This window comes from Zootoca vivipara, chromosome 1, assembly GCF_963506605.1.
Source record: "Zootoca vivipara chromosome 1, rZooViv1.1, whole genome shotgun sequence".
Lineage (NCBI taxonomy): Eukaryota > Metazoa > Chordata > Lepidosauria > Squamata > Lacertidae > Zootoca > Zootoca vivipara.
The window spans coordinates 135,598,198-135,626,081 of record NC_083276.1 but is presented as its reverse complement, the minus strand read 5'-3'; the positions used below and the strand labels follow the sequence as shown (position 1 = coordinate 135,626,081).

The 27,884-nt window shown below is 46.1% G+C and overlaps 1 protein-coding gene and 2 long non-coding RNA genes across 3 annotated transcripts in view; 1 reads left to right on the top strand and 2 right to left on the bottom strand.

Moving 5' to 3' along the window:
* The window catches only part of UBE2F (ubiquitin conjugating enzyme E2 F (putative)), a 33,528-nt gene extending 30,932 nt beyond the window's left edge, over positions 1-2,596 (top strand). Inside the window, exon 10 of the mRNA XM_035140724.2 lies at positions 425-2,596. Coding sequence (XP_034996615.1) covers positions 425-475 — 51 coding nt within the window. The 3' untranslated portion in view covers positions 476-2,596. The remainder of the gene's footprint in view (positions 1-424) is intronic.
* Positions 2,292-9,331, bottom strand: LOC132593200 (uncharacterized). The gene is made up of 2 exons (XR_009558567.1): positions 8,677-9,331; positions 2,292-8,252 (listed from the first exon to the last, which is right to left on the bottom strand). It is a non-coding gene; the product is annotated as an uncharacterized LOC132593200 (long non-coding RNA).
* Positions 9,332-12,545: 3,214 nt separating this feature from the next.
* LOC132593199 (uncharacterized) lies at positions 12,546-21,437 on the bottom strand. The gene is made up of 3 exons (XR_009558566.1): positions 20,928-21,437; positions 15,301-15,422; positions 12,546-13,199 (listed from the first exon to the last, which is right to left on the bottom strand). It is a non-coding gene; the product is annotated as an uncharacterized LOC132593199 (long non-coding RNA).
* Between the last annotated feature and the right edge of the window lie 6,447 nt (positions 21,438-27,884).

Sequence of the window (27,884 nt, the reverse complement as noted above, 5' to 3'; positions counted from 1 at the left end):
CCTTTTGCCTTAACTACCCATGAGTTGAGGGAGGGGGCCCTACCCATTTGCCATCTTGCACAGAGCACCTTCCTTTGTCCCCTGTTCCTTAGTGGCCCATCACCCAGGCCATCACCTCACCAGGAAGCTCACCTGGCTATTACAAGAATTAGACGGGGGCCCGGGCATTCAGTCTTCACCCCCCCTCCAAAAAAAACCTCCTAACTCTACATGAAATATGGAAACACAAGCTTCAGATGTTTAAAGTTTCATATCTCTGCACAATCCAATGTAGTGACTGATACCATCATTCCATTTCTTTACATGTATTGGGAGGCTGAAATGCATATATTTCCAAGCAAAGATGCTTTCTTTCAGCAATAATGTTACCAATATTTCTGCAGACAAATCTTTCTCTATTCCTCCCCCCCCCCAACTGGTGTAGGAGGATTTCCGATCTAAAGTGGAAGATTACATTAAGCGCTATGCAAGATGATGAAGGGAGAAGGCAGGACCATGGATTGTGAATGCAATGTTGATTGGTAACTTGATAAAACATCAAAAAACCTGGAATGTGCTTGTTCTGTATCCATGTTGTTCTGAAGAAGATAACAAGCTTCAAAATACTTCATGTAAATGGTGAGTTCACCGTCAATACAACAAGAAAATTGTGTATGTTGGTTGGAGAAAAGGTTGTTTGCTTAACTCTTGACAATGTTTTCTTTTCTGAAATTGTACTGTATATCTGGAATTGAGATGTGCTTGAAACATAAAAGAAATCACTATTAAGATTATTTTCACTTAAAAAATTATTCATGTCTAGTAAAAATTAATGGTATGTTTACTGGAACACTTAAAAATTGGCAATAAAATTGGTCTTTATAGAACTTTTAAGATGCATAAATATTTGCCTTTGCTGGAACTGAAAAAAAGTCCTGCACTTGAGCAAAGGTAATTGCATAAAGCCAGTTTATACCTACTGTTGAAGTTCTTATATTTAACTTTTTAAAATTGCTGCTTTCTCTTCCTTTTTTGCCTACAGTGTTTTGAGTTTGCATTTATTGTGCAAAGCACTTACTGAAACCAAGGCTGATTCTATGGCCTACATATAAATGCAGTGTATTATTTTTAAAACTCAATATTTTACACGGAGGTGCAATGAAAGGGAAGTGTTTTTTAAACTATCTTTTTAAATTTTAGATTTTGCTGTGGAAAGTTGATATTTCAGACTATTATATAGTAAAGTAACATGAAGTTTCAAGTAATAACTTGGGAGAACTACCCAAAGCTCTAGCACCTAATCCATGAGAGCAACTTACTTAATGCTGCAATTCCATTATCACACTCTTGGAAACCAACTCTTCTGGGATAAAGGCATAGTTTATGAAGAATGCTTTTAAAGCCCACTTAGCTAGCTAGCTCTATATCAAAGAATGTATATATCAGATTGCAGCATGCCTTTTGGGTGGGAGGGTGCATGTACCTCAGGAACTAGTTCAAAGCAAATGCCACACACAGTGTGTGTTTATTATTTTAGCCTACTTCTTCCTGACATGTTGATCACAGCTGATACTGTAACTGGCCTGGGAATCAATTGAGAGAGCCATAGTCATCAAATTTTATTTAGGTTTCATACATAAAAGTGAAATGTATTTTGGGTTACTGTGATAAATTACCGCTAAAGCCAGAATATGAATAAATGTTTGTGTAGTTTCATGCATATGTTGTGCAAAACATTTCCTGCCTCAACAGTTACCTGTGCCATATGAAAGAATCTACAATGGCTTGTGATTTGCCATTATGGTAAAAACTGTACAGTAAACTTTGATAATGAAAGCCCTGAAATTGCACCATAATTTTCATAGATTTTATCAGTGTAAGACATTTGGCTGTGCAATTGTTACGATCTAGCCAAAGTTATATGCTTTTAGGTCGCATCGATTTGAATGGGAAATATTTACCCGTATATTCCAGCGTACAAGACGACTGGGCGTATAAGACGACCCCCAACTTTTCCAGTTAAAATATAGAGTTTGGGATATACTCGCCGTGTAAGAAATACGACCCGGCGTATAAGACGACCCCCGACTTTTGAGAAGATTTTCCTGGGTTAAAAAGTAGTATTATACGCAGGAATATACAGTAAACATAAGTTTAACTTTCCTTTTGCCATCAATGATACTTTAAAAGTACTTAACCTTTGGCGGGATTGTACCTAGTATATCTTAAAGATCTGTTGCAAAACATATAGTTCCTTAAACTTGTAATGCTGCTACTCAGAACTTGGGTAAATGACTTTTTCTAGCCACTGATGTTGGTGTGCAGAGTTGGGCCTCTGAGAAATTATTCAAAAATGTTCTTCTGAATCTATAAAGCAATGTGTAATTTTATTGAAAAGTATGAAAGAGATTATTCCCAATCAGGGCAGTTTTCATGAGAAGCATTTCCCCCTTTCTTAAAAAGAAAATACTGAAACAGCAGGAAAGATAAGAGCCACTGAACGTTCACCTTTGTAATCAGTAACATGAATATAGCCTGAAGGACTGTTTCCCCTGTTAAACATGTATAATGTGGAAATACATTTCTTTAGGTATGATTAAAGTTATCCATAGTTTTACCATCTGCTGATTTGTCCAATAAGTGACCATCCAATCATGTATCTCGGAGGAACATTTCTCCTTAAAAAAATATCCTAAAATGGGTGCTCAGTAATTCATGCTCTTTGATATTGTGTTGGTGTCAGATACTAGTTTTGCAAAACAAAAAACCCAGGCCATACTCTGGACCTTGTTTTCTCAACTGGGCAGCAAAAGGATTGATCTGAAAGTAGGGGGATTTTGACATCAGTCCCTTGTGATGGTCACATCACTTCCTGTTGAGATTCAGGCTTTCAGCACCTTTCTCCCTCCACACAGGTGGGGAACCTAGGAGAATGGGCCACCCTAAGAGGCTGATGAGGACGCGGGTGGTGCTGTGGTCTAAACCACAGAGCCTAGGGCTTGTCAATCAGAAGGTTGGCGGTCCGAATCCCCGCAACAGGGTGAGCTCCCGTTGCTCAGTCCCAGCTCCTGCCAACCTAGCAGTTCGCAAGCACGTCAAAGTGCAAGTAGATAAATAGGTACCGCTCCGGCGGGAAGGTAAACGGAGTTTCCGTGCGCTGCTCTGGTTCGCCAGAAGCGGCTTAGTCATGCTGGCCACATGACCTGGAAGCCGTCTGCAGACAAACGCCGGCTCCCTCGGCTTATAGGGTGAGATAAGCGCCGCAACCCCAGAGTCGTCCGTGACTGGACCTAACGCTCAGGGGTACCTTTACCTTTAAGAGGCTGGTGAATCCAATGGGTTTCTAGGTGGCTCTGGAGTTTTTTCCATCTGATATGATGCACTCCTGTCGAATCCCTAGCTCACCTCTGGAATATCCAAATGATGTGGGCTGCTGACACAATCGCTCCAGAGCACCCTCTTCCACTTCATGGAGTTCTTTTGGCTCCCTGGTATATCCCAGCTTAGGCCAAGGAAACAAGATGGGAGACGGTTGGAACACAAGTCTAAGAAAACTCCAGGGCAATTGAAAACTGGTGAGGGCTCCTTATCAAGCTTACCTAGCGGCAGTAAAGAAGGCTGACTTTGCTGCCTCCATTGCACCCTCATTGTGCCATCCAGCAGAGCTTTTCTGGGTAGTGTGGAGCCTGTTACAGTCTGGCATAAAGGAGGTGAGAGAACTGACAGTAGTTCGCTGTGACTTCTTTGCAAAGCATTTTGAGGATAAAATCATTTGCATCTGCCAGGACCATGACTCCAGTTACAGCGGATGAATCTTGAGAGGCGTTCACAGCACTGTCTAGGCATGTTATGTTAGATGAGTTTAAGTTAGTAAGGATTGAAGGTGTGGACAGGGTCCTTGGGTAAGCCAGCGTGACCCCGTGCTCTGGACCCTTGCTTCTCTTGGCTGATAAAAACTAGCAGGGAGGGGGGCAGCTGGCTGGGCCAGGAAGGTGATTAATGTCTCCCTAGGAGAGGGGATGGTCCTTGCCTTTTTGGAAAATCTAAGTAAATTACCAGCCAATTGCTAATCTCTCCTTGGGTAAGGTTCTTGAGTTGGTGGTTGTGGACCAGATCCAGGTGCTCTTGGAGGAAACTGATTTTCTACCAGTAGATCCATTTTAATTGAGTTTTGTGTTCAGTTTTGGCACAGAAACTGCTTTGGTCACCATCAACCATGGTATTCTTCTGGAGCAGCTATCCAAGTTCTGGGTGGGAGGCACTGTTGTGTGGTGGTAGCAGTCATACTGGGATGGTTGTCTCCAATCCAGAGGGTGATACTTGGGGAGCACTCTTCGTCTCTGTGGAGCCTTCAGTGAACCCCAGGGTTCAGTTTTATCCCTCATGCTGCTTAACATTTACCTGAAACCTCTGAGTGGGGTCTTGGAATATTTTGTCAGCAATAGGGCTTTGCCACCATATATTGTATTGATATAACATTGTGATAAGTGTTTCAAAAAGGCAATATACAGTTGAACAAAAGGTGGAAACATGACAGCTTCCCAGGGAGTAGCTCAGCTGAACTGATACTTTACAGATACTGTACTTTGCACATAATTTGCAGGCACCCTGCCTCCTGCTATGTTTGCTCTCTCCCTCCTAACCAATAAGAAAAAATCCAGCAGCAAAGTAAACAAGGCAAAGTAAATAAATAACTGGGCAAAGAACTGGAAAGCACTTCCTTCTTCTCTCACACTCACCCCCCACCAGTGAAAAAAGAGGGGAGAGATTTTTTGTTTTTGTTTTCTGGTGGTGTTTACATATCAAGGGATTGGTGTGAAGAGGGTTTTTTGCGTGTCTGCTCACAAGCAAGCCCTACTGAATTCAATGAGGTTTACTCCCAGGAAAGAAGAAGTAAGCTTAGTTGAACTCATTGGGGCTTTTGCATGCACAGATTCCGCTTAGACCTCTGAGTGGGGAAGCAGGTGCAACTTGATTGGTAAATCACATAAACTACTGTTAAATAAGTTGAAAATATATTAAATATACTATATGGAAGTTTATTGTTTTCCTTAAATCTGCTACTTCCTTACATTTTAAGGCCCACCGCCACCGCAGGGAACCTTATCAAGGCCCTTGCTGCACACCCTCGGCCACCCATGAGGAGGCACAGTAAGGCCCTCTGCAACTGGGGTGAAGCGCGGTCCCCCCTGCACCTCTGCGGGGATGTACGGCAGGACCCTGTGCTGCTGCAGGAAGCCCAGCACACCCTCTACTGCCACGGGGAGGTACAGCAGGACCCTCTGGTACTGTGGGGTGGCTGAGCAAGGCCTCTGCTGCAGAGGGGAAGCACAGCACACCCTCTGCCGCTGCAGGGAACTATGGCGGGACACTGCTGCCACAGGGAGGCCCAACCTGTGCCACAATCTGAACAGGGACAGCCTAATTTCTGTAGTCTTCTGCTCTGGTAACCTCCAGGTTAGATTGCCGAAACATGTTAAACGTGGGGCTGCCTTTGAAGATGGTTCGGAAACTCCGCACAATTATGTTTTCTGAGAAAAAAGCTGAGTGATGGTGAAGCCCAGAATTCAAGAGGGGAGAGATGGGGATCTTTTATTATGGCAGACAGGTCTAGTTTTTTTTTTTAATCATAGTCAATTATTTTGTCACAGCAATTTGCAGGAAAAATTAACAACTTTCCCATGCAGATCTTTGCCCTCCTCAATGCAAGAAATTGAGAGATCTCCATTGTATCTGCAAAAATACTGGGAGGGAGGGACAAAGGCCGATCCCACCCTGACAAAATGACCATTAGGATAACAAGAAAGGTCCTTCTTGGTGGTGGCTGCTCCCAAACTTTGAAAAACCTTTTCTAGAGAAGTTAGACTGGCTCCCTCCTTGTTGTCTCTCAGTCGGCAAGTGAAGACTTTCTTGTTCCAACAGGCTTTTGGGAACCAACTGCTTTTAATGAAAGGGCTGGTCCCATGCTGTTTTTATGGTAATTATCTGTATAGATTTATACATCTGTAAATAGATTTATACATACATACATACATACATACATACATACATACATACATACATGTGTGTGTGTTTTAATTCTATTAATGTTTGATAGTTTTTTAATTATTATTTTTCCATGTTTTTAACTCTTCTGTGGGTTAAACCACAGAGCCTAGGGCTTGCTGATCAAAAGGTTGGCGGTTCGAATCCCCGCGACGGGGTGAGCTCCCGTTGCTTGGTCCCTGCTCCTGCCAACCTACCAGTTCGAAAGCACGTCAAAGTTCAAGTAGATAAATAGGTACCGCTACAGTGGGAAGGTAAACGGCGTTTCCGTGCGCTGCTCTGGTTCACCAGAAGCGGCTTTGTCATGCTGGCCACATGACCTGGAAGCTATACGCTGGTTCCCTTGGCCAATAAACGAGATGAGCGTTGCAACCCCAGAGTTGGTCATGACTGGATCTAATGGTCAGAGGTACCTTTACCTTTACCTTAGTTTATATGTAAGCTGCCTAGAATCCCTGTCAGGGAAAAAGGCAGGATCAAATAAATAAATAAATAATGGCGGGGGGTGGCCTATTCTATTTCTCCTCCACCCCTTTCCCTATAAGTCAATGAGAAAAGAGGCTTTATCCCAAAAATCTATTGCGAGGCACAGAGCACATCCCCTACCAGTGACCATTTTCTCCATTCCAGACTTGTGTTATTTTCCATCTCTCTCTCTCTCTCTCTCTCTCTCTCTCTCACACACACACACACACAGAGAGAGAGAGAGAGAGAGAGAGAGGTAATGCCAGCCCTTGTGGCAGATTCACTATCGTTCTCATTCCAAAATTTGTCATGCTTCAGTCCCTTAGAAGAGGCGACTGCATGCCTGCCAATTTCATTCAATTCTGTGAAAATGTGGATGGGGCTATAGCCATTTTTAGATTCCCCATTACAGTTGTACCTTGGAAGTCAAACAGAATCCATTCCAGAGGTCCGTTCAACTTCCAAAGCTTCTGATTGGCTGCAGGAAGCGCCAGACGTTCGGCTTCCGAAAATCGTTCGATAAACGGAACACTCACTTCCGGGTTTCAATCATTTGGGAAACGATTTGTTCGGGAGCCAAGGCATTTGAGATCCAAGGGAATAAGCTTTGTTTTTGATGGATCTAATCTAGTCCCAAATAACAAGCCAAACTGGAAGGACACAGAACAGCTCAAAAAATTAGGCTGCTTTCTAAATGTACAGATAAAAGCCTACAGTTGTGGCCAATGCACCCCCCTACTAACCAGTAATTCTATCTTTACAAAATTTGGAATGGCTTTGTAGTTATGGTGTCTGTAACATTTTGTCTTGCCCTGAGCAGAGAAGAACATAGCATGCATGTCTGTAAATGAAATGACATAGTTGTGGACTACAAAGACTGAAAACATAAGTGCAAGGGAAATAAGGGTGTGTGAACAGATGACCATCATCTTAGTAGTTATTAAGAAATGAAGATGTGGGGTCTGATTTCAAAGAAGAGGAAATTACAAGGAAGATGGTCCTGAAGTGCTTTTATAAAAGGTAAGGTGCACTTAAAAGCCTGAGTGAGCCAAAGGGAGATTCAATCAACCAACACAGAGAAACAGCAATACGTGTTCCAGAACAGAATTTCATATCCTGTAGAGTAGATACACAATCAAGTACATTTTTTTAGTTTTATATCACTTTGATCTATTTGACTATTAAGCTGAATGTGCAGCCTGATTCTATGCATATTTCCTCAGAAATAAAATATCCACTGCATTCAGTGGACTTTCAAGCACATGGGCACAAAATTAGAGCCTTATTTTTTGTTTTAAAAAACTTATTGCACTGCTTGTGAATCCTTGTAATGTGTAATGAGCAGCTAGCATAAAATATCAGTGATTATAATCATGTCAATCTGTATAATTTGAAACCAATAAAATTCACATCTTGTGCTTATGGTTACAATTGGAACTTTAAAAAAATGAAAACTGACAGTTGTGTGCAAAACCACCACACTTCAATTTTCAGAGATCTTGCATTCGTTCTATAGACTTGGGGGGGTTTCTGAACTGGTGAGAATTTTTTTTGGGGGGGGGAATTGCAAAATACTATAGAGAGCAAGAACTTTGAAATAATCTTATTTCAATGCTGCTTTTCACTCAGTCATAAAGCTGCTTATGAACAATACATAACTAACATACTAGAACATCACAATTAAAACATAAATCACTTAGAATAATTAGAATCATAGAATTGTAGAGTTGGAAGGAACCCCAAGGGCCATCTATTCCAACCTCCTGCAAAGAAGGAATAATAATAATCAGTAAAACAACCACCTCTATAAAACACTATTAACAAAACTCACAAGTTCCATTAATGAACTTAACTTTTAAACTTCTTATTTTTTTCCCCAACATTTCCTCACTTGGTTTCAGCTTTTTAATATACTACCTCTGTTTATGAACGCCTCCATTTACAAATGGGTTCTGCGGCGTTGGATGCGCAGATCACTTCTGCGCAGCTCACGCATGTGCAGAGCGATCTGCGCAGCGTAGCGCAGAAGCGCTCTATCGGCGCTTCGCACACGTGCAAAAGCATGCCTTCGGGGAGCGATTGCCTCCGTTTACGAATGCCTCCATGGAACGGATAGCGTTCGTAAACCGAGGTTCCACTGCATTTTTCAGATTTCATAGTTTTAACATTTGAAAATAAAGCTCTTACCCCTTCTGCTGACAAACATCCATCCTCTTCCATATCTTTTTCTCCCTTTTTGACATGTATCAAAATAAAAACATACTAAATTAAACCTAATTTTGCTGGTCAATGGACTGGAATCCATACTCTCAGAATCAATGGGTTATATCCAACTACCGGTATGTCATAATTAGAATTGCAATCAGTGGACTTAAATATGGCTAACAGTACCCGTTAGGAAAAGAAAACAAAAGAGTAAGATTCTTAATAGTTTTGAGAGAGAGAGAGAGATCCAGTTGACAGAGGAGTACTAATAGCAAGATCAGTGCAGACAGCAAGACAGAAAAGACATTTGAGGAGTAAAATAATCCATTCAAGCTCAACTGCAACATATTTCACAAGCTCAGTTCAGTGGGATCAAAGTGACACGAGGGTCCTCCAGACAATCTATTAATCATTCATCCTGATTTACTCACACAAAAGCTTATGAAGTGGTTCTCAAACTTTTTCTCTGAGCCACATTTTCAGAATAAAAATTTGCTTGTGCCACATCAATTTTTTTACTGATAAGAAATACATTGGAAAACAAAAACGACAACAACTAGCAGTGCTTGATTTATAAAAGAACACAACTACTTTATAATATGACTAGTTGGCCCTGCCACACGTTGCGGTGGCTCAGTTTGGTGAATGGAGCCTCAGGGTCCCACTTCAGACTCCCCTCACCTTCAGAGTCCCCGTTTTTCATGTGTTATGTTTACATAGGCGCATCCCTGTGTCTCCCCCCCCCATTCCTGTTCTGTCCCTCCTCCCCCCATCCCCCGGATCATCCCTGTGATTTGGCCCACCCTGTCCCAACCTATGAGCTATTCACCCCCTCCGCCACCCCCCCACCCAGGCAGGCCCCTACTTCCACTTGGCCTAGTATGGAAAGTGGTCAAGTCTGCAAAGCCAAGGCGAGATACTGTGGAGAAGGCAGGTTTCATCCCTCTGTCTTCCCTCACCCTGTTCTGACCCATTACCTATCCCTGCCCCCTATTCGCCCACCCCACCCCCAGGCAGGCCCCTACCTCCACTTGGCCTAGTCTGGAAAGTGGCCTAGTCTGCTGTGGCCTATTCGGTCTGCTGGGCAATGTTGGGCCTTATTGCTGCAAGAGGCCTGTTTTCAGTTGGTTGCTGTGGAATTTTGTGATGTCATCTGGTGGCGCAGCTTTGGAGGCAGCAGCGTGCGATCTGTCTTTCTATTGGATGCTGTTGGAGTCTTCAGAGCTTCTACTGGTGATGTCTAATTTGGGCGCCACTTTTTGTGTTTAATCATTATTTTAGGTGTGAATGGTGTGGTTTTTTGAAAAAAAAAAATTTTTTACGCCAGATCCCTCCCTGATGGGCAAAATACGCTTTGCCCTAATTTGATGCAATTCGGTTCAGCGGTTATGGTGCAAGGGTGTTAACCTCCGGGTGTTAATCTAATATAGATTACTGGACATCCAGAAAGTATAAAACAAGGCAGTGACATAAGAACATGGATCATTCCCAAAATATAATATTGATTGCCCTTGAATCTTCCCACCACACTTGCCATCCTCTCCTGCCAAACCCTTTGAGAACAACTATACTAGGCTATGCCCAGTATGGAGCATTTCTCCTGCTAAATTTTCAGGAACAATGAGCATTCATCCCGATTTGCTTGTGCAGGGCTTATTCATTTTCCCATTAGCCATCCTGCACTTTTCAACGCATTTACCCTCACTTTCTGAACTGCAAAAAAATCTTGGGATTTTTTAAAAAGTAGATTTGTTGCACTAGAGCGAGATAGTGTTTTCATCCACTTAAATGGCACAAAATGGCATACTTCCAGTATGCCTATGAATCCCTTCCACACACAAAATGACAGTCTGGAGGAGAGGACCATGTCAACAACAGCATCACGTAGCAACAGTGCCAGGTCTGCAGCAGCATGAAATTGTCAGCAAATGCAGGTTAGCAGAAGGCAGAATACAAGAGGAGGGTGAGAATACAAGCAGCAGCAGAGTCAGGCGAAGTTGCACTAGGTTCAAACTTTTAACAGCTAGCAATCAATTTAAAGAGAAGGGGTTAACCAAAAACGTCAAGTTAAGTTCAGTAAGCATTATCTTTCTAGTCCAACCCCCTGCAATACAGGCACTACAGTAAAATAATAAAGAGCAGGTAGTTTCTCTGCTCACAAGGGCTCTTTTCCCTCCTATTCTGTTACCGGAGTCTGAGCCCCCACTCCAATTTTCTCCTTTTTTTACCCATCCCATGGTTGCTCTGCAAGAATGCTGGGCGGTGCATCCCTCCCCCTCCGCCTGATGCGAAGACGAGTTGCTCTTTGGGTGTGCGTGCTTTGGTGTGCATGTGGGTAGCAGCTGGGGTTGCCATATTTTGAAGAGCAAAAAAAAGAGTACAGCTCATGCGCAGACACACACACCCCGCCCCGTGAAACGGTCTGCTATTTCACGGTTACGGTACATAAACATTGGCCACGTGGGTGGGAGGTCTTTACGGCCTACTTGCACTCCTTGATGTCTCCCCCTTAAAAATGCTTCTTCCTGCCAATTGGGGTATCAAGCCCTGATCTGCCAGAGCCGGAAAGATCAGCAACAATAACAGCAGCACAATAATTGAAAGTGAGACTGCAAAACTTCACTGTAAAACGTCATTAAGTGGAGAGGGGGAGGGGAGAACCTTGTTCTAAACAGGCGGCGGCGGGGGGGGATTTCCCACCACTCATCCTGAAGCGCTGCCTCCAAAACAGCTGCAGAATCTTTTCCTGCCCCAGATGCAATTCACCAGGGAGACCTCCTGCCTTTCCTCCACTTTAAAATCATGCAATGGCCAAAAGTAATGAAATGAAACCAGGAGGGGGGGGGCTTTCAACACACTTCCTGGTTCTGTTTGCAAAACGCCAGACATTTTGCCGATTAAAAAAAAATCCCCCAGAAGGTGATTTCACCCTTTGAATTTCATACATGTCTGGAGAAAACTGGACATATGGCAACCCTGGATAGCACTCAACAGGTTAGCCTTGGGTGACATACTTACCCCATCTATCAATAGTACAAAGAGTGGGAGAAGGAAACTTCCATACTGAAATGAAGTTTAGGGCAGGGTTACCTTCCAATGTAATCTGTGCATTGCTGAACTTTATCCTCTCAACCTTTACCACATCTTAAGAGTTATTAGAATGCCAACTCCACACAATCACAGTTCCAATCTTGATCTTTTAACATACCCCTGTGCTGTATGTCAGGGGAAGGGAAGGGAACCTCAAAGGTTTTATATTTTCCATGGGCCCACATCTGACACCACAGTCCAAGAAGGCAGAGGTCCACATCTGGGATGCTGGAAGTGCAGTTTTATTTCGTCTGTATCTGCTGCTTCACAGGCCTACTTCCACCCATGCCCCAGGTTGTTTTCACCAATATGTAAGATCTTTCAGTGGGCTTCTCCTCCTGGGGTGCCTGTCTCATGTGCTGTTGGCCTGCCCTAAGCCCAGGACTGCTATGCCTACCCATAGAGGATAGGGGCTGATGCAGGGATTTTGCCCCCACCCTGTGGCGTTCATAGGGAGAACCTGAAGATAACCTCTGGCAGGGGACTCCTTTGGGGGAGATAACATTTTCACCTGAAGCTTTTTTGTTTCCAAAAAATTGGGAAAAATTGACTACTGTATGCTGGCATCTTTTTTAGACTTCCAACAGGATGTCCCGCCTCCCCTGCGTCTCTTTTGTTCTCTGACATGTTCATACCTCCTCGCTCGCCCCCCCCCCCCGAAAAGTTGATGTATCGGCCAGCTGCCTCCCCCCTTCCTGTTGCTTTGCTACTATGGTATCTCAAAGCTGGGCAGTTCCTGTCTCAACTGTGCATTCTCGGAATCTGCCTGTCTGTCTGCTTCATGAGACTCTGAAAACGGGGTGGGGTGGGGGTGTCGAATATCCCCCTCCTCTTCTGTTAGAAGCTGATCTTCCTGCGAAGATCCTATATATGTCCACTCAAACAAAGGTAAGTTATCCGTGAGGTGAGGGGGCACACACACTAAACCCTGTCTGTGGTGCCTACCCCTTGCCCCAAAGAATGAGACAAGAGACCTAGGTATGGGTTCAAATTGGCCACAACTTTATTGAGCCTCATGGCCTTGGCAGGTAACCCCCTCAGCCCGTCTGGCTGAGGATATGCAGGCTGAGGAGGTGCAGTGGGAGGGAACTGTAAAGCACAAACTTACACAGCATGCCCTTCCACTAACCTCGGCTCGGGGGGGGGGGTTGACTTACATGCCGCCGCTCTAGGGCCAGGGACTCCCAGTTTTTGCCCTTTAACGGGCCAGCCCTGCAAGTGCCTCCGCATGGGAAGGGAGCATGAATGCACCCCCCCCACCTTGATGATACACTAAAGGATACCTTGCTAAGACCTAAAACCGCCAAAGTTGTGACGAAATGCTGTGGGGAAGGCGAAACCTGCCAATGCAGGGAAAATTCCTTCTCGGTTCTGAATACAGCAACCATCTTGCGACCGCAGCAGTGCCCACTGACCTGGAACGCAAAATATTAGTCTGTAAGGAAAATTGTTAACTTGATGACTGCTGACCTAGGATGAAATTATGTGGAGGCAAGAAAGTAATAATTTGAGGGAGGGTGGGTGGGTGAGCCTGAGAGAAAAATCCAAGCGAGGTCTCTCTTCTTTTTGCCTCAGCCCCACCCCCAGCCGGCCATCCATTGGCCTACCTGGCCAGGGACAGGTCAAAGGCCAACCTGAGCTGGTGGGAGGCACCTGCCCAGGTAAGGCCCGCTCGGTGTCGCCCACCCGTGGGGAACGAAGGGCAGAAATTCCCAGGTAAGCACAAATATAGGATTGTAGCCTTAACATTATGCCTCAGTGTACCTGAGGCAGGAAATAAAACCTATCTTAGGCTATGTTTCCATGCAAGTCTTTTTTAAATCAGTTAAACAAATTGTAAATAGGGTAATTTAAAAGGACATGCAGTTCCTTTCAGGAACTTTCTGTTAGACCTGTATCCGTCCTCTGTTATGCTAATTTCTCATTTACATTCCAGCTTCCCTGAATTCACAACTGTTCCATCCTTTGTTGCTAGAATTTGAAAGGTTCCATAAATAGAAGGTTCTGCAGTAAATTTTCTGTTGCCTGCACTTATTAAAAATCAGAATTTAATCGCTGTTGCCAGCTAACTAGGCTGCCTCTTCAGCTAACTAGGCTGCCTTCAGCATGAGGCCTTGGGCAGCTCTTTTACTGCAATAATATATCTGAAGCGTGCATTTAGTTCACAGCTTGCCTGTACCCAAACTGGGACTGTTTCTTTTTTACTTCCCTCTCCTGATTGCTTGAGGGCTGCAATCCTGTGCACTCTTACCTGAAGGTAAGCTTCACTGAGGGTAGTAGGACTTTCACCTGAGTAAATAAATATACATAGGGTAGAATTGCACCTGGAAAACATGCTCCAAATAAACAAAGGGAGGCAGAGTGATCCTTCCTGCATTAGGAAACTCAGGAAGCTGCCTGCTAAGACAGTATTTTTGTTAATCTAACCCTCTACCGTATCATCAACACTGACTGGCAGAGGCTCTCTCCCACAGCAGGGAGCAATCCTTCCAGGGCATTTGGAAGTTATTCCCTGTTATCTCTGTTCCTCAGACGGTATCTATCGTTAATCACCACAATTATTTCGGTCAACCGAGATGACTGACCAGGGCCATGATGCCTCCCCAGAAGTCCCAGAACTTTCGGCTATGCATCTCAAAATCCTTCTGTTAGCAGATCTCACATGAGATTTAGTCCATCCCCATTGTCTCTTTGGTTCCTCATTTTGTGAACTTTGTGTGCCTGCTTTTCTTCCTACTTTCCAGCCTCCTGCCCAAGAATAGATTTAAACATTCCAAACGAAAGGTAAAAAATAAGTTGAACATCCTCTTCCCATACTTGTTTACAGCATCTGGACCAGGGCCATCTCAAGCACGTCGGGTGCCCTGGCGCGGAGATCGCTCCGGCACCCCCGCCCCGCTCCGATTCTTGCCACGGCTGGTGGGCGGGTACAGCGTGCAGCACGGTTTCTGCGTGGCTCCCCCATACTGGGCCGGCGCCCTGCCACCCCGCGCCACCCAGACACCCCTGGGTGAAGCCTCAACTGCCTGCATATTTGGACTCAAGACAGCTGTTCTTTTAGCCACTCAGTCTTTTAGCATACATGAGCAGCTGCTGTTGTGTCTTGGGGTATGTCTTAGGAGGACATACCCAAAATAGGAATTCAGTCCACATTTGGCCTGGATGTTTTCATGGTTAAAGTTTTGTTTTCATCTTTTATTCTTTTGTTTTTATTTTATTTTAGTGGGTTTTATAAACCCATTAAAACTTGGTATACTTATTTGTATAACATTATAAACAAGTATTATGTCCCTGGTATACAAATAAGTATACCAACTTTTTAATGTCACTTGTAAATCACAAAAATAGCATAATAAATGTTGAAACGTATCTACAACATATGTTTCATTATGAGTGGTCAATGTAAAAATTATTGGTTTATGAATTGGTTTAAACAATTATGAAGAAGAGAGGGAGGGGTGAAAGGGGGTGTTTCCATCTTTTATGATTCTTTAAAATTATTTGTATGCCACTTACCATTTAGAAAGTCTTGAAGCAGTTCATAATGATGAAAAATTAAATTGATTTTAAAAAGTGAAAATATCAGATGATCAAGAAATCGAGGGCTTTAGAATCCAGCATTAATGATCAGGAAGTGCCTGAGGAAAGAGGAAAGTTTGCAGTAAATGTCAGAAACATGTCACTGTTCATTGTGTCCAAATAACTTTTGCTCAGGAGGACTCAGTGTCTCTGAATTATGAACAGCACAATCCTCACCATGTCTACTCAGAGGTAAGTCCTACAGAGGTCAATGGCGCTTACTCCCAAGTAAGTGGGTTAGGCTAGCAGACTTTTTTTCTTAGGGATGCCTCTTTGCCATGTTCTCTTCAAGTCTGCTGTTTGAAATGTAGTGGTTACTCGGGCATCAATATAACTGTAAGAAAACACCTAAGCCTGCCATTTAATGTAAACAGCCAGGATGGAGCACTGCTGACAAATTCTATTTATATGTCCGTTCCGCAGCCTGCCAGACTTCTTGAATTTTCATGATTTTTTTGCTGAGAGCAACTGATGTATTTGTAACAGCAGCTCAGCCAATGACCATGTGGAACAAGCAGCCTAGCATCTGATTTGCACTAGGATGGAAGGAAAGTGTCTGTCCTAATGTGTCACAGTGGCCGGAGTGGGCTACTTCAGAGTAACGACGCTACGCAGCTCTGCATTTTATTCTTTTATTGGTGCTGCGTATTTACAGTGCTGAAGTCATTGCTATTTACACGGAGTGATGTGGTCAGTCGGTTCCAGAACCTCCGAATGGCTTTTGGCGCGTCTTTCTCCAACACAAAAGCTTTGGCAGACCCATCCTCTTTCCCCTCCTCTTTCTGCGTAATTCCGGAGTTGGGGGGATGGGTCTCCCCCCCTTATTCGCCCCTTCCTGTCCCACCTGGGACCCTGGCTCCTCTACCTTGCCTGAGCCTCAGACACGACTTCCTGCTTCCCCATTGGAATCGGAACTCTCTCTGCTTTCCCCTGTGCTCGGGGATGGGCTTGAACTCAGGAGGGGAGGGACTTCGCGATATCCCCTGTCCCTCACATCCACCCCCCTCCCAAGCTCTCCTTCACCCCTCCCCAGGTCCCCCCCAGGTGTCGGTGACGACTGGAAGCCTAAGAACTCAGTGCTTTCCGAGCCCGTTGGTGTGAACACCTCCCCCCAGTCCTGCGAGCCCCCCCCTTCCGCCTGGGAGGACGGGAATCCCAAAAAGTCCGTGGCGTCAGAGCTGGTAGGGGTAAAAATGTTCTGCCAATCTGCTCCTTCCTCTGACTGGGTGGATCTCGGTGATACCCATACCTCATCCTCTGGTTCCTCAAACTCCGCTTCCCAGCGCCATGGTGAACTGCTCTCCCGTGCTTCCTCCCCCTCCCCCTCCCTTTCCATGTGCCAGGGCTTGGGTCTATGGGGAAAGAGGGCGTGAAATTCTTCTACCAGGAATTCCTCCTGTATCTGAGTGGCTGGGACCCATTCATTCTGGGACGGTGGAGCATCCTCCCATGCCATGAGGTACTCCAGGCCCCCCACCCCCCTCCTTGAGTCCAGGATGGCCGTGGCCTCATTGAGTTGCTCCCTGCCTTCTCTCTCCCCTCCTCCCTCAGGGGTTTGTTCGCTGCCTCGGAGCCTGCTGCTTTCCCTGTACGGCGACAGCAGCGATCTATGAAACACTGGGTGCACCCTCATGTCCTCTGGCAGTGCCAGCCTGTATGCCACCGGGTTGACCTGTTGCGTGACCGTGAAGGGGCCCAACCTTCTGGGCGCCAGCTTTTTGCACCTCCCTCTGATGGGAAGGCCCTCCGAGGACAACCAAACTTTGTCCCCCACCCTAATGACCTCCCCCGGTCGCCTGTGGCGATCTGCCCCCTTCTTGTACGCTTCCTTGGCTCTCTCCAAGTGTTCTCTAAGCTGCTTGCGCCTCTGGTGTCCACCTGAACTTCTGCTTGCCTCTCAGGCAGTCAGTGATGGGAGCCGTAACGCGAGAGAAGTTCTTGATGAACTTCCTGTAGAAGTTGGCGAAGCCTAGTAGGCGTTGGGCATCTTTGCGCGTCCTGGGGCTGTGCCAGTCCAGGATGGCCTGCACCTTGTCCTTGTCCATCGCCAGCCCCTTGTCTGACAGCTTGTAGCCCAGGAAGTCCACCTCCTTGGTGTGAAACTTGCACTTCTCCAGCTTCACATACAGGTGGTTCTCCTTCAGGCGCTGCAACACCTCCCTGACATCTTTCACATGCTGCACTGGGTCATCGGAATAGATAAGGATGTCATCCAGGAAGACCAAGCATTTCCTGAAGAGGAGGGACCCCAGGACGTGGTGCATGAAGGCCTGGAAGCATGCTGAGCCCCCTTGCAACCCGAAGGGCATCACCAGATATTCAAAAGAGCCCAGAGGCGTGAACATCGTGGTTTTCCATTCATCGCCTTCCCGGATCCTGATTAAGTTGTACGCCCCCCTCAGGTCTAGCTTGGTGAAAATCTTGCCCTGCGCGCTGCTGTCAACAGATCGTCCACTCTGGGCATGGGGAAAGCCACTGGCTCTGTCACTGAATTCAGCCGTCTAAAATCCACCACAAGACGGCGCTGTTGCGTGTCTTTCTTGTCCACCCAGAAGACTGGGCTGCCCCCTGCTGCCTTGCTTTCTCTGATGAACCCCCGCTTGAGGTTCTTGTCGATGAAAGCGCGCAGATCCTCCAGTTCCTGGTCTGACATGGCGTACAGCTTGGCTGGGGGTATAGTTGCCCCTGGCACCAGGTTGATCTGGCAGTCAAAAGGCCTGTGTGGGGGTAGGTGGTCGGACTCCGCTTCGCTGAAGACCTCCTGCAGGTCCCAGTACGGCTTGGGTATCGCCTCACCCCCTTTGACGTGCATGGTGGCCACTGTGGCTATCGGAGGCCCCTCCCCTGGTTGGTGCTGCATGCAATGTTCCAGGCAAAAGTCCGATCCAAAAGTGATGCATCTCTGGTGCCAACTGATGGAGGGGTCGTGGCGCGCCAGCCAGCTCATGCCCAAGACGATGGGGGGGTCTGAGATGGTGGTGACGTTGCATGCCAGTGTCTCTGAGTGCCTTCCCACCGTCATTTTCATGGGGGGGGGGGTTGATGAGTGATGGCCCCTCCCAGCAGCTCTCTGCCGTCAATGGTCGCCACGTGCAGAGGAAAATCCAGCTGCAGAAGCTGGATCTGGTGCTCTTCTGCAAAGTTTCTCGAGAAGAAGTTCGCTGACGCCCCACTGTCAATTAGGGCGAGGACCGTCAGGGGATAGCCATTTGGGAGCGTGAGCGTCACTTCTAGAACCACTCCTGCTCTGGGAGGGGTGGGCTGGCTCTGCTCCTCTCTGTGCGGGTGGGTGGGCTGGGGCTGTTGTCTGCTGACTGTGCCTGGCTGCTGCCCCTTGTCTCCTGCAGCCAGGCTTTCCCGTTTCCCTGCTGTGGTGCTGCGTCAGTGGGGGAGGGCACAACCGTTCCCGCCTTTCCTTGCCACTCCCTGCGATGTGGGCAGTCTCTGACGAGATGCTGGGAGGAGTTGCAGAGAAAGCAATTCCCACCCCTTCCCTCCTTGCGTCTTGGCGCCGCTGGGGTTTGAAAAGCCCGCGCGCGCGCGCTATCAATCTGCATGGGTTCCTGGTCCTGGCTGGCCCCAGGCGTGGCTTGAAAGGGTTGTTGGGGGAGTGGCTTCTCCTGCGACCGTGGGAACCAAGCCCGCTTTGCGCGCGTTGCTTGCTTGTCGCTCCACCGGGATTCCTGTCTCACCCCCACCGCCAGAGCCGCTTTGCTCAGCTGATCCATATTACTGGGCTTTGGACCTCTCGAGAGCTCATCCTTCACCTCCTCATGCAACCCCAAGTAGAACGCCGCTTGCATTGGGGGTGACTCCAGTTCCCACCCCAATCTGTGCACCAGCATGGTGAATTTCGCCCAATACGCGCGAACTGTCATATTTCCTTGGCGTAAATTATGAAGTTCCTCCTTAGTCTGGTCCATATGACTATCGGACGAATACATCGTTTTCAAACCTTCTAGAAATAGTTTGACATTCTTCATGCAAGGATTCTTTGTTGCGATTAACGGTCTTAGCCACTCCCTGGCTGCCCCGGTAAGGTGCTCCACAATAAACGCTACCCTGTGCTCATCATCAGGGAACTCATCGTGGTGCAGCTCAAGAGCATACACAATCTCAGTCTCAAAGCCCTGATATTCCCTCGGGTCTCCATTGAACTTGCTTACTAGGGTCCCGGCTCTCCTTCCTGGCAGCACTTGGACTTGGGGTGCCCCTCCCGCCTTGTTTTTCTCTGCATCCAGCTTGTTTTGGAGGTCTACCGCCACCGCCCTTAATTCCTGCTCTCTTTCCTGTAGCGCTCTCACCTGTTCCGCAAGTTGTAGCCGGTCGTCCTGGACCTTCTTAGTCTCTTCTTTAGCTGCCTTCAATTCCCCCTGCGCCTGCAGCGACAGCTGCTGCAGTTCTTGCTGGGCTTGCTCCGCGATCTGCCGCCATCTCTCCGCCTCTGACACGCTCATCCCGGCAACTCCAAAGTAGCCCCAAAAAGGATTCGGAGGTTGCTGTCACAGTGGCCGGAGTGGGCTACTTCAGAGTAACGACGCTACGCAGCTCTGCATTTTATTCTTTTATTGGTGCTGCGTATTTACAGTGCTGAAGTCATTGCTATTTACACGGAGTGATGTGGTCAGTCGGTTCCAGAACCTCCGAATGGCTTTTGGCGCGTCTTTCTCCAACACAAAAGCTTTGGCAGACCCATCCTCTTTCCCCTCCTCTTTCTGCGTAATTCCGGAGTTGGGGGGATGGGTCTCCCCCCTTATTCGCCCCTTCCTGTCCCACCTGGGACCCTGGCTCCTCTACCTTGCCTGAGCCTCGGACACGACTTCCTGCTTCCCCATTGGAATCGGAACTCTCTCTGCTTTCCCCTGTGCTCGGGGATGGGCTTGAACTCAGGAGGGGAGGGACTTCGCGATATCCCCTGTCCCTCACATAATGGAACACAGAAAATTATTGTAGAGTTCAGCTCCCCTTACCAGCTTGCACTTTTTGTGGTAAATATTAGACTTTTGAACTCACACAAATTGTAAATAGGGTAATTTAAAAGGACATGCAGTTCCTTTCATAATGTGTGAATGGGGCAGACCCATAAGCAACAAACATGGCTGCCCTCACCATTTCTAGTTTGGCCCATTTTGACTTTTTAATGTTAAGAAACATTTACCCTCTGTTAAGGAAAATTCCGGGTGTGAGGTTACACCGCCACCCAGCTCGTCCACGAGCCGACGGTCCACTGCGGAATGAAATGAAGGAGTCCAGCCACCAACCGGAGCAAAATAGCAAAATTTATTACTGCGCAGCAGGTTCAAGCCAAGACTGAACACCAAGAGTTGGGTGAGAAGAACTTTTAAAACTTCCCACCTCAATCCCATAATACAGTTCGAAAGCATCATCACTACATCACTGTTACATAGCTAAACCATCAGAAAAGGGGAGGTCTACACAACATTAACATAAGAGTAAACAAGATTAACATAAGATAATGGCTCAGGGCAGAAGCAAGATGTGTGATAAGCACCAGGAGGAACTTCTTGAGCACCCTCAGAGAAAGAACAATAAGGTTTACATACCAGTAGTCTTTCACCTGGGACCCAGGTGGCGCTGTGGGTTAAACCACAGAGTCTAGGGCTTGCTGATCAGAAGGTCGGCAGTTCGAATCCCCGCGATGGGGTGAGCTCCTGTTGCTCGGTCCCAGCTCCTGCCAACCTAGCAGTTCGAAAGCACATCAAAGTGCAAGTAGATAAATAGGGACCGCTTCGGCAGGAAGGTAAACGGTGTTTCCGTGCGCTGCTCTGGTTCGCCAGAAGCAGCTTTGTCATGCTGGCCACATGACCCGGAAGCTGTCTGCGGACAAACACCGGCTCCCTCGGCCTATAGAGTGAGATGAGTGCCGCAACCCCAGAGTCGGACACGACTGGACCTGATGGTCTTTCACCTGGGCAATTCCAGAGGGAAGCATTTGGCCCAGCTATTATTTTCAAGGGCAAAATAGGGTTGGAGTTGACTTTATATGATTTTTAAGCTAGGTAACTTCCCTGAGCTGTCAAGTCAAAATGATACATTTATGCATAATATTTATAACATTTAACAACTTCAAAGATGTCCCCCCCCCCCCCGGTGATTTCTGTAACACACTCTCTCTGGTTTCTGAACAAAGCTCTGAAACTCTGCTCTCAAGAGAATAATAATCATTTTATTATTTATACTCCATCCATCTGGCTGGGTTTCCCCAGCCACTCCGGGCGCCTTTCAGCACATATAGAAACATAGTAAAATGTCAAACATTAAAAACTTCCTGAAATAACAAGAACAAGAACAGGAACAAATTATTATCTATAAAATGCTGTTCCCAAAATGACTTGACTTTGGAGTCTGGACTGAGAGAGCTCATGAAATAACAAGAACAGGAACAAATTATTATCTATAAAACGCTGTTCCCAAAATGACTTTGGAGTCTGGACTGAGAGAGCTCATGAACTTGATAAAGGAGCCCTTGTGGGCTTCTGGTGTTCAGCAGCTGGCCAAGCAGGGACCTTGCTATGGCCTACAGCCACAGTAGTCAGTAGGGTTTCTAAAATCAAGCTGCATCACTCTCTGCCTCAGCAGCAAACCATCACCAGCAAAACATTTGCAAAATATTGTGCTAAATCTTACTAGCTCAGGTAGGAGCTTTATTTATTTGCAGGCATCCTGCTCTTTATGGTGTTTACTTACACAAAGAAATCCTTCAGGGGCTCTGGATACCTGCATTGCTTGCCTTCATATCAAATTCGGAATATAATATTGCACTGTATGAGCTTCATAAGACAGCTAGTTGCACACTTGGTTGTGAATAACATACCCAGCCATTGCCTCACAAGGAGAACAATGGCCTGAACTGCAATTCTCCGTTTTATAGGACAACCGACATGGGGCCTGATATAATGGTCTTCCTTAACTCCCTGGCCCACATTGCTAATGGGAGCAGGGAATGCATGCCATGACATCAGGGCATGTTTGGCAACCACCGCACAATACACAGTGCACCCCAAATGTGTTTTGCACTACAAGAGACTGATAATTATCTAGTATTTTAATCCGATGGTGCAGGTCTCAAGTGCTTGCTGAGGAGGTAAACATGTGTTTGGAGGGAACTACTTCAGGCTGCAGGTGGGGGCTGACATAGAATCATAGTATTGTAGAGTTGGGAGGTCCACAAGGATCATTTAGTCCAACCCCCTGCTATCCAGGAATCCGGTACACAACATGTGGCTCAAACCCATGACCCTGAGATGAAGCGTCTCATGCTCTACCAACTGAGCTATGACTTCTACAGCTTCTATAGCTTTTCTTTATATAAAAAAACCTCTGCACAAATATTCAGACAATTCTATACCTGCAACACAATGATATGAGGATGTGGTGACAGAATACTGAAGTGGCAGAAAGAATACTAGCAGCGCAGGGGGTGGGATTGGGTAGAATATTTTCCCCTGATGTGCTATCCTTCTACCTGCAGGGAGAATTGGGGAGTATTAAAAGAATACTACTATTTTCTACCTGCAGTCTGAGGTAATGCCGTTCATTCTACCAGCTATAGCAAGGCCACCTGGGGCCACTGATAGTGCTTGAGTCTCTGCCACACAGGCAGTTTATGCTTCCACCATTGATCCTTCTTGGCAGCTGAGTTCCTTCCAGTATAGGAAGAGCCTATCTGGAAAAAAGAAAAGGATTGAAAAGTTGGCAGAGGAGCAGAACCCCTTAAACTCTGACTACAAGCTGCACCTCACTGTGCGTCCTTCCCTCAATTGAACTGCAAGCATGACTCAGTCTGATACTCTTCATTGTGTCCCTTGCAGGCAATAATTAATCATCCGTGCAGTTTGAAAGCCATTGGTGCTTAATGAACCCAGAGACCTGACCTCAATTAGTTTGTAATGAGACAGCAGCATTCCTAGGTGCACAGGATATTCCATGTGGATGAACATTCTTTAAACAGATGGAGACTGAAAATGAACTTGACAAGACACAACATTGTGGCCTGCCCTGATGCAACCCAAAGGCTGTGCAACGGATTGCATAACCAGCACATGTCGGCAAGGGATGCAGGAGCAGCTCCCATAGGAAAAATGGAAAGCCACAGATAAATGATCAAGCAATCTCTGTATAGTGCTCAAATGATCTGTGAATAGGGTTACACCTGATATACCGCCCAAGCTGGTGGAACATGCTTCTGCCTGCCCCTGCCAAGACCTCCCAAGTTAGTGCAGAGCCAAACCCTGCCCCACACTGTGAACCTAGAGGTGGGAGAGGAGGAGGTGCCATCACAGATCACCACAAACCAGCTTCTGAAGCAGGTGATCTCACAGAACTTCTATCTTGCCTCAATTTAACCTTATGCGCCATTCTAGTGATTGCAGTCAGACACTTCTTTTACTTAAGCACTGTGGTTATGTTGTTGTTTTTAAAAAAAGAAATGCAGGCAATACAGCATTTAGCTTAAATAAAGACTGATATGAACACACATTTCTCTGCATGCTCATGCGTGTGTTCTTCCTTCCTTCTATTTTGGACTGGTTTCCACATTCCACATTTATGATTATTCTGGCAGGCAGAAATTCAGCAGGTGGGGAACATTTGTCAGCCACTGCCTGCTGCTGCCTGTGGAGCCAGATAAGCCCCCCAGGGGAATCTGAGAGGGCCTTGAGCCCCACAGCCCCCTTGAAGTTGGGCATGAAGGCCTACAGGGTCAGTTGCTGCGTCTCTGTCCAAGAAGAGCTGTGGGTGGGGAAGGGCAGCTTGGCCCCAGCAGGACAGGACTTGCCTGGGGACATCTCAGGCCTCTCCTTGGGCCTTGGGAAAGGGGTTCTTCCTCTGCCTTGTTCCTCCACATCCCTTCCATTGGGTGTCTTGTCTTTGGACTTACCAAACCTGAGGACAGGACTTGTCTCACCTGATTTTAAATCAATGTCAGCTGCTGTAGGAGACAACAAGAGTCTGCAAAGCAGGATACAAATAATAGAAGTATTAAACTTTATATTTCAAAGAAAACACACACACACACACACACACACACACCACACCACACCACACCACACCACACCACACCACACCACACCACACCACACCCAGCGTTGCATGGCATTAACATTGTTCTAACATCACTAGGCCATACGGACTCTCCTACAACCTTGGCACTGAGGCTGGGAATTCCATGTTCTCCGCCTAACAACGGAGCTTATGACCGTTTGAACAGAGCTTCCTGCATTCTCAGCATCTCCTGAGCCCCCTTTCCTTGTGTGTTGTATTTCTGTTTGTCAGATTGTTTATTACAATAGAAGCCTGCCATTAGGGAGTTTCTTGCATTTGATTTCATGGAAGGCTCTCTTGGAGCCTTTTTTTTTTTTACTTAAGAGAGGGGTACAAATGCTATAGCAGAGCCACAAGGGAGACACAGGACAAAAGCAATATGGTGATGTCATGTAGATGCAGGGTAAAAAAAAGGAGTGGGTGGCAAAAACTTAGTGATTTTTCTTTTGCCTAATTCCCTGATCTCTGTGACAGAGCTGGGGTAGACGGGTTCAGGTGAACCCTGAGATATCTGGGAAACCAAGTTGTTCAGAGCTTTGTAAATCAATCAAAGAACCTTGAACCTGGCTCAGTAGGAGATAGGCAGCCAGTGCAGCTGTTTCTACAGTGGTGTCACATGTTCTCAACCATAATCTCCCATCAGCAGTCAGGCTGCAGCATTTTGTAGCAGGTGGAGTTTCCGAACCAGACCAAATGCCAGCCCCAGATAGAGCGCATTGAGCAATCCAGCCTCAAGGTTACCAGCACATGGACTACAGTGGTTGGGCTGGTCCTGCCCAGGAATGGCTAGAACTACAACATATTTATCATTGCAGGTTTTGAACCTGACATCTGTCTAGAAATTGTCATTGCCAGTCATCAGGGAAGGGAAGGATGATCCTAAATACGACCTGGAATAAAACCACCAACGAAATTGTTGTGCTTTGCTGAAGCTAAGAACAGTTGTCTTCCACTGGTGTGAGTGCTGAAATCATAGCCTCCTTTATAGCTCTGAAAAGCAGGAGCCAAGTCTATTTGTGTACAGCTGGATGTCCAGCCAGGGGCTGAAGTATTCTAAGAACAGAAGATGAGCACCAATTGAAAGAAGCAAGCAGTTAAGTCTAGGAAGAAATAGCTGCAGTTACTGTATATTCCTGCATATAAGACTACTTTTTAACCCAGGAAAATCTTCTCAAAAGTCGGGGGTCGTCTTATACGCTGGGTCGTATTTCTTATACAGCGAGTATATCCCAAATTCTATATTTTAACTGGAAAAGTTGGGGGTCGTCTTATACGCCCAGTCAAGCAGCAGCATGGTGTTGGACGGGCATCCTAGGAAGCAGGAGGAGGAGGAGGAGGCGGCAGTGAAACATGTTCATTTTCCCTCCAGGCAGGCTTTTAAAAGCATAGATTTCCAGCCATTAGAAATGGGCTCCTCATCATTTACTGCCAGCATTAAGTGGAAACCTATTCTAGTTCCAGGCAGGGGCGCCAACTATAGGGGGCTCTGGGTGCCTGAGCACCCATAAAAGATTGTTGTGGGTGCTCAGCAGGGCTCACAACACAACCTTCGAGGTCTCGCAAGGCCTTGGACAGCATCTCCAAGGCCTGGAGGGACCTCGGAACCCAACTTCAGGGGGCAATGGAAGTCAGGTTCCGAGGCTGGGGTCACCCATCACCTGGGCCCCAAGATGGCTCCTCTGGTTCCAGGGAAGAAGTTATGTGGTTCAGAGAGTCTTTTAAACCTGCCACCTCCTTGTGTATCAAGGCTATCAGTCAATCCCAAGCGTCTTCTGCCTTGCATCACATTTCAGAATTAAATTATGAAGGTTTTAGCTCTCTTTCCTTTCCCCAGATTTTTGTGTGTTCTCAGTGCTTTATAACATTCCTAGGAAGAAGTTGATGCTTAGTTACCCTTTTTTTTTCATTCTGTTGAGAAAATGGTAGCTCTGCTTAGCTAGTACATGAGCTGTGCAGAGGAATCAACTCAGCACACAAAATCTGCAGTGCACTGGTCTGATATGCAAACTCTTTCCATAAAAACAAAGCTATTCCTTTAATACATTAAGGTGGCGGTACTACATTTCTTCGTGCATTCATACAGTACATACATCTGTGTGTACTATCAGTCAACTTATACTCGGCTCTGCTAAAAAAAGACAGGCTAGCAACATTTCTTTTTATACAGTACAGAGGTACCTTGGTTTTCAAACAGCTTAGTTCACAAACAACTTGGAACACAAATGCTACAAAACCGGAAGTAGGTGTTCCGGTTTTCGAACTTTTATTTGGAAGTCGAAGTGCTTCGTTTTGTGCTCCCCCTGTGTTTCCTGTTGTGCTGTTCATTTTTGTTTCCCCATTGTAATTCAAGCCTTCAGTTTCCGATTGCAGTGTTCTGAGATGATATTTGGAGCTTATATTTAGTGTTTTCTTTTTCCTATTTAATTTGCGGTTTTTTGTTTTGAGGCTTTTTCAGTTAATTTGTTTTTTGCAACTGTGTGGATCCCAGTTCAGCTATTGATTGGTTGATTGATTGATTGTGTAACTGTGGAAATGGATAAATGCCCCCCCCATCCAAACGATGACTATAATCAATGCAGTTAAGAAAATTTTAACTTTTCTCATCTACAGTACTGTTTTATTTATTACATTGATTATTGCTTTCATTTTATGGATCAATGGTCTCGTTAGATAGTAAAATTCATGTTAAATTGCTGTTTTAGGGGTTGTTTTAAAAAAAGTCTGGAACAGATTAATCCGTTTTGCATTACTTTCTATGGGAAAGCGCACCTTGGTTTTGGAACAGACTTCTGGAACGGATTAAGTTTGAGAACCAAGGTACCACTGTGCAGTACTCATCATGCAATCACTGAACAGAAGTTTTCTCACAGTCTCAAAACCTTCCAATCTCTCCCAACTCATAGATCTTAAAGTTGGAAGGTACCCTGAGGATCATCTAGTCCAACCCCCTGCAATGCAGAAATCTCAGCTAAAGCATCTATGATAGATGCCCATCCAACCACTGCTTAAAAACCTCCAAGGAGGGAGAGTCCACCACAGGGGTAGGCAGCCGAAGGTTGTGGGTGCACGTGTGAGCCGGCCCACTGAGGGATCTCCGCTGGAGTGAACCGGCCCAGGCGAGGTAAACCTTACTGACCCCTTGTCCACCACCTCTCATGGGAGTCTGTTCCATTGCTGATCAGCTCTTAGTGACAGAAAGTTTTTCTGAATGCTTAGTCGGAATCTCCTTTCTTGTGACTTGAAGCCATTGCCTTGAGTCTTACCCTCAAGAGCATGGGAAAACAAGAATGTTCCCTCTTCGTTGTGACAGCCCTTGAGATATTTGAAGATGGCTATCATAACGCCTCTCAGTCTCTACTTTTCCAGGCTAAACATACCCAGCTCCTTCAGCCGCACCTCATAAGGCTTGGTTTTTTGATCCTTGATCATCTGGGTTGTCCTCCTCTGCACACATTCCA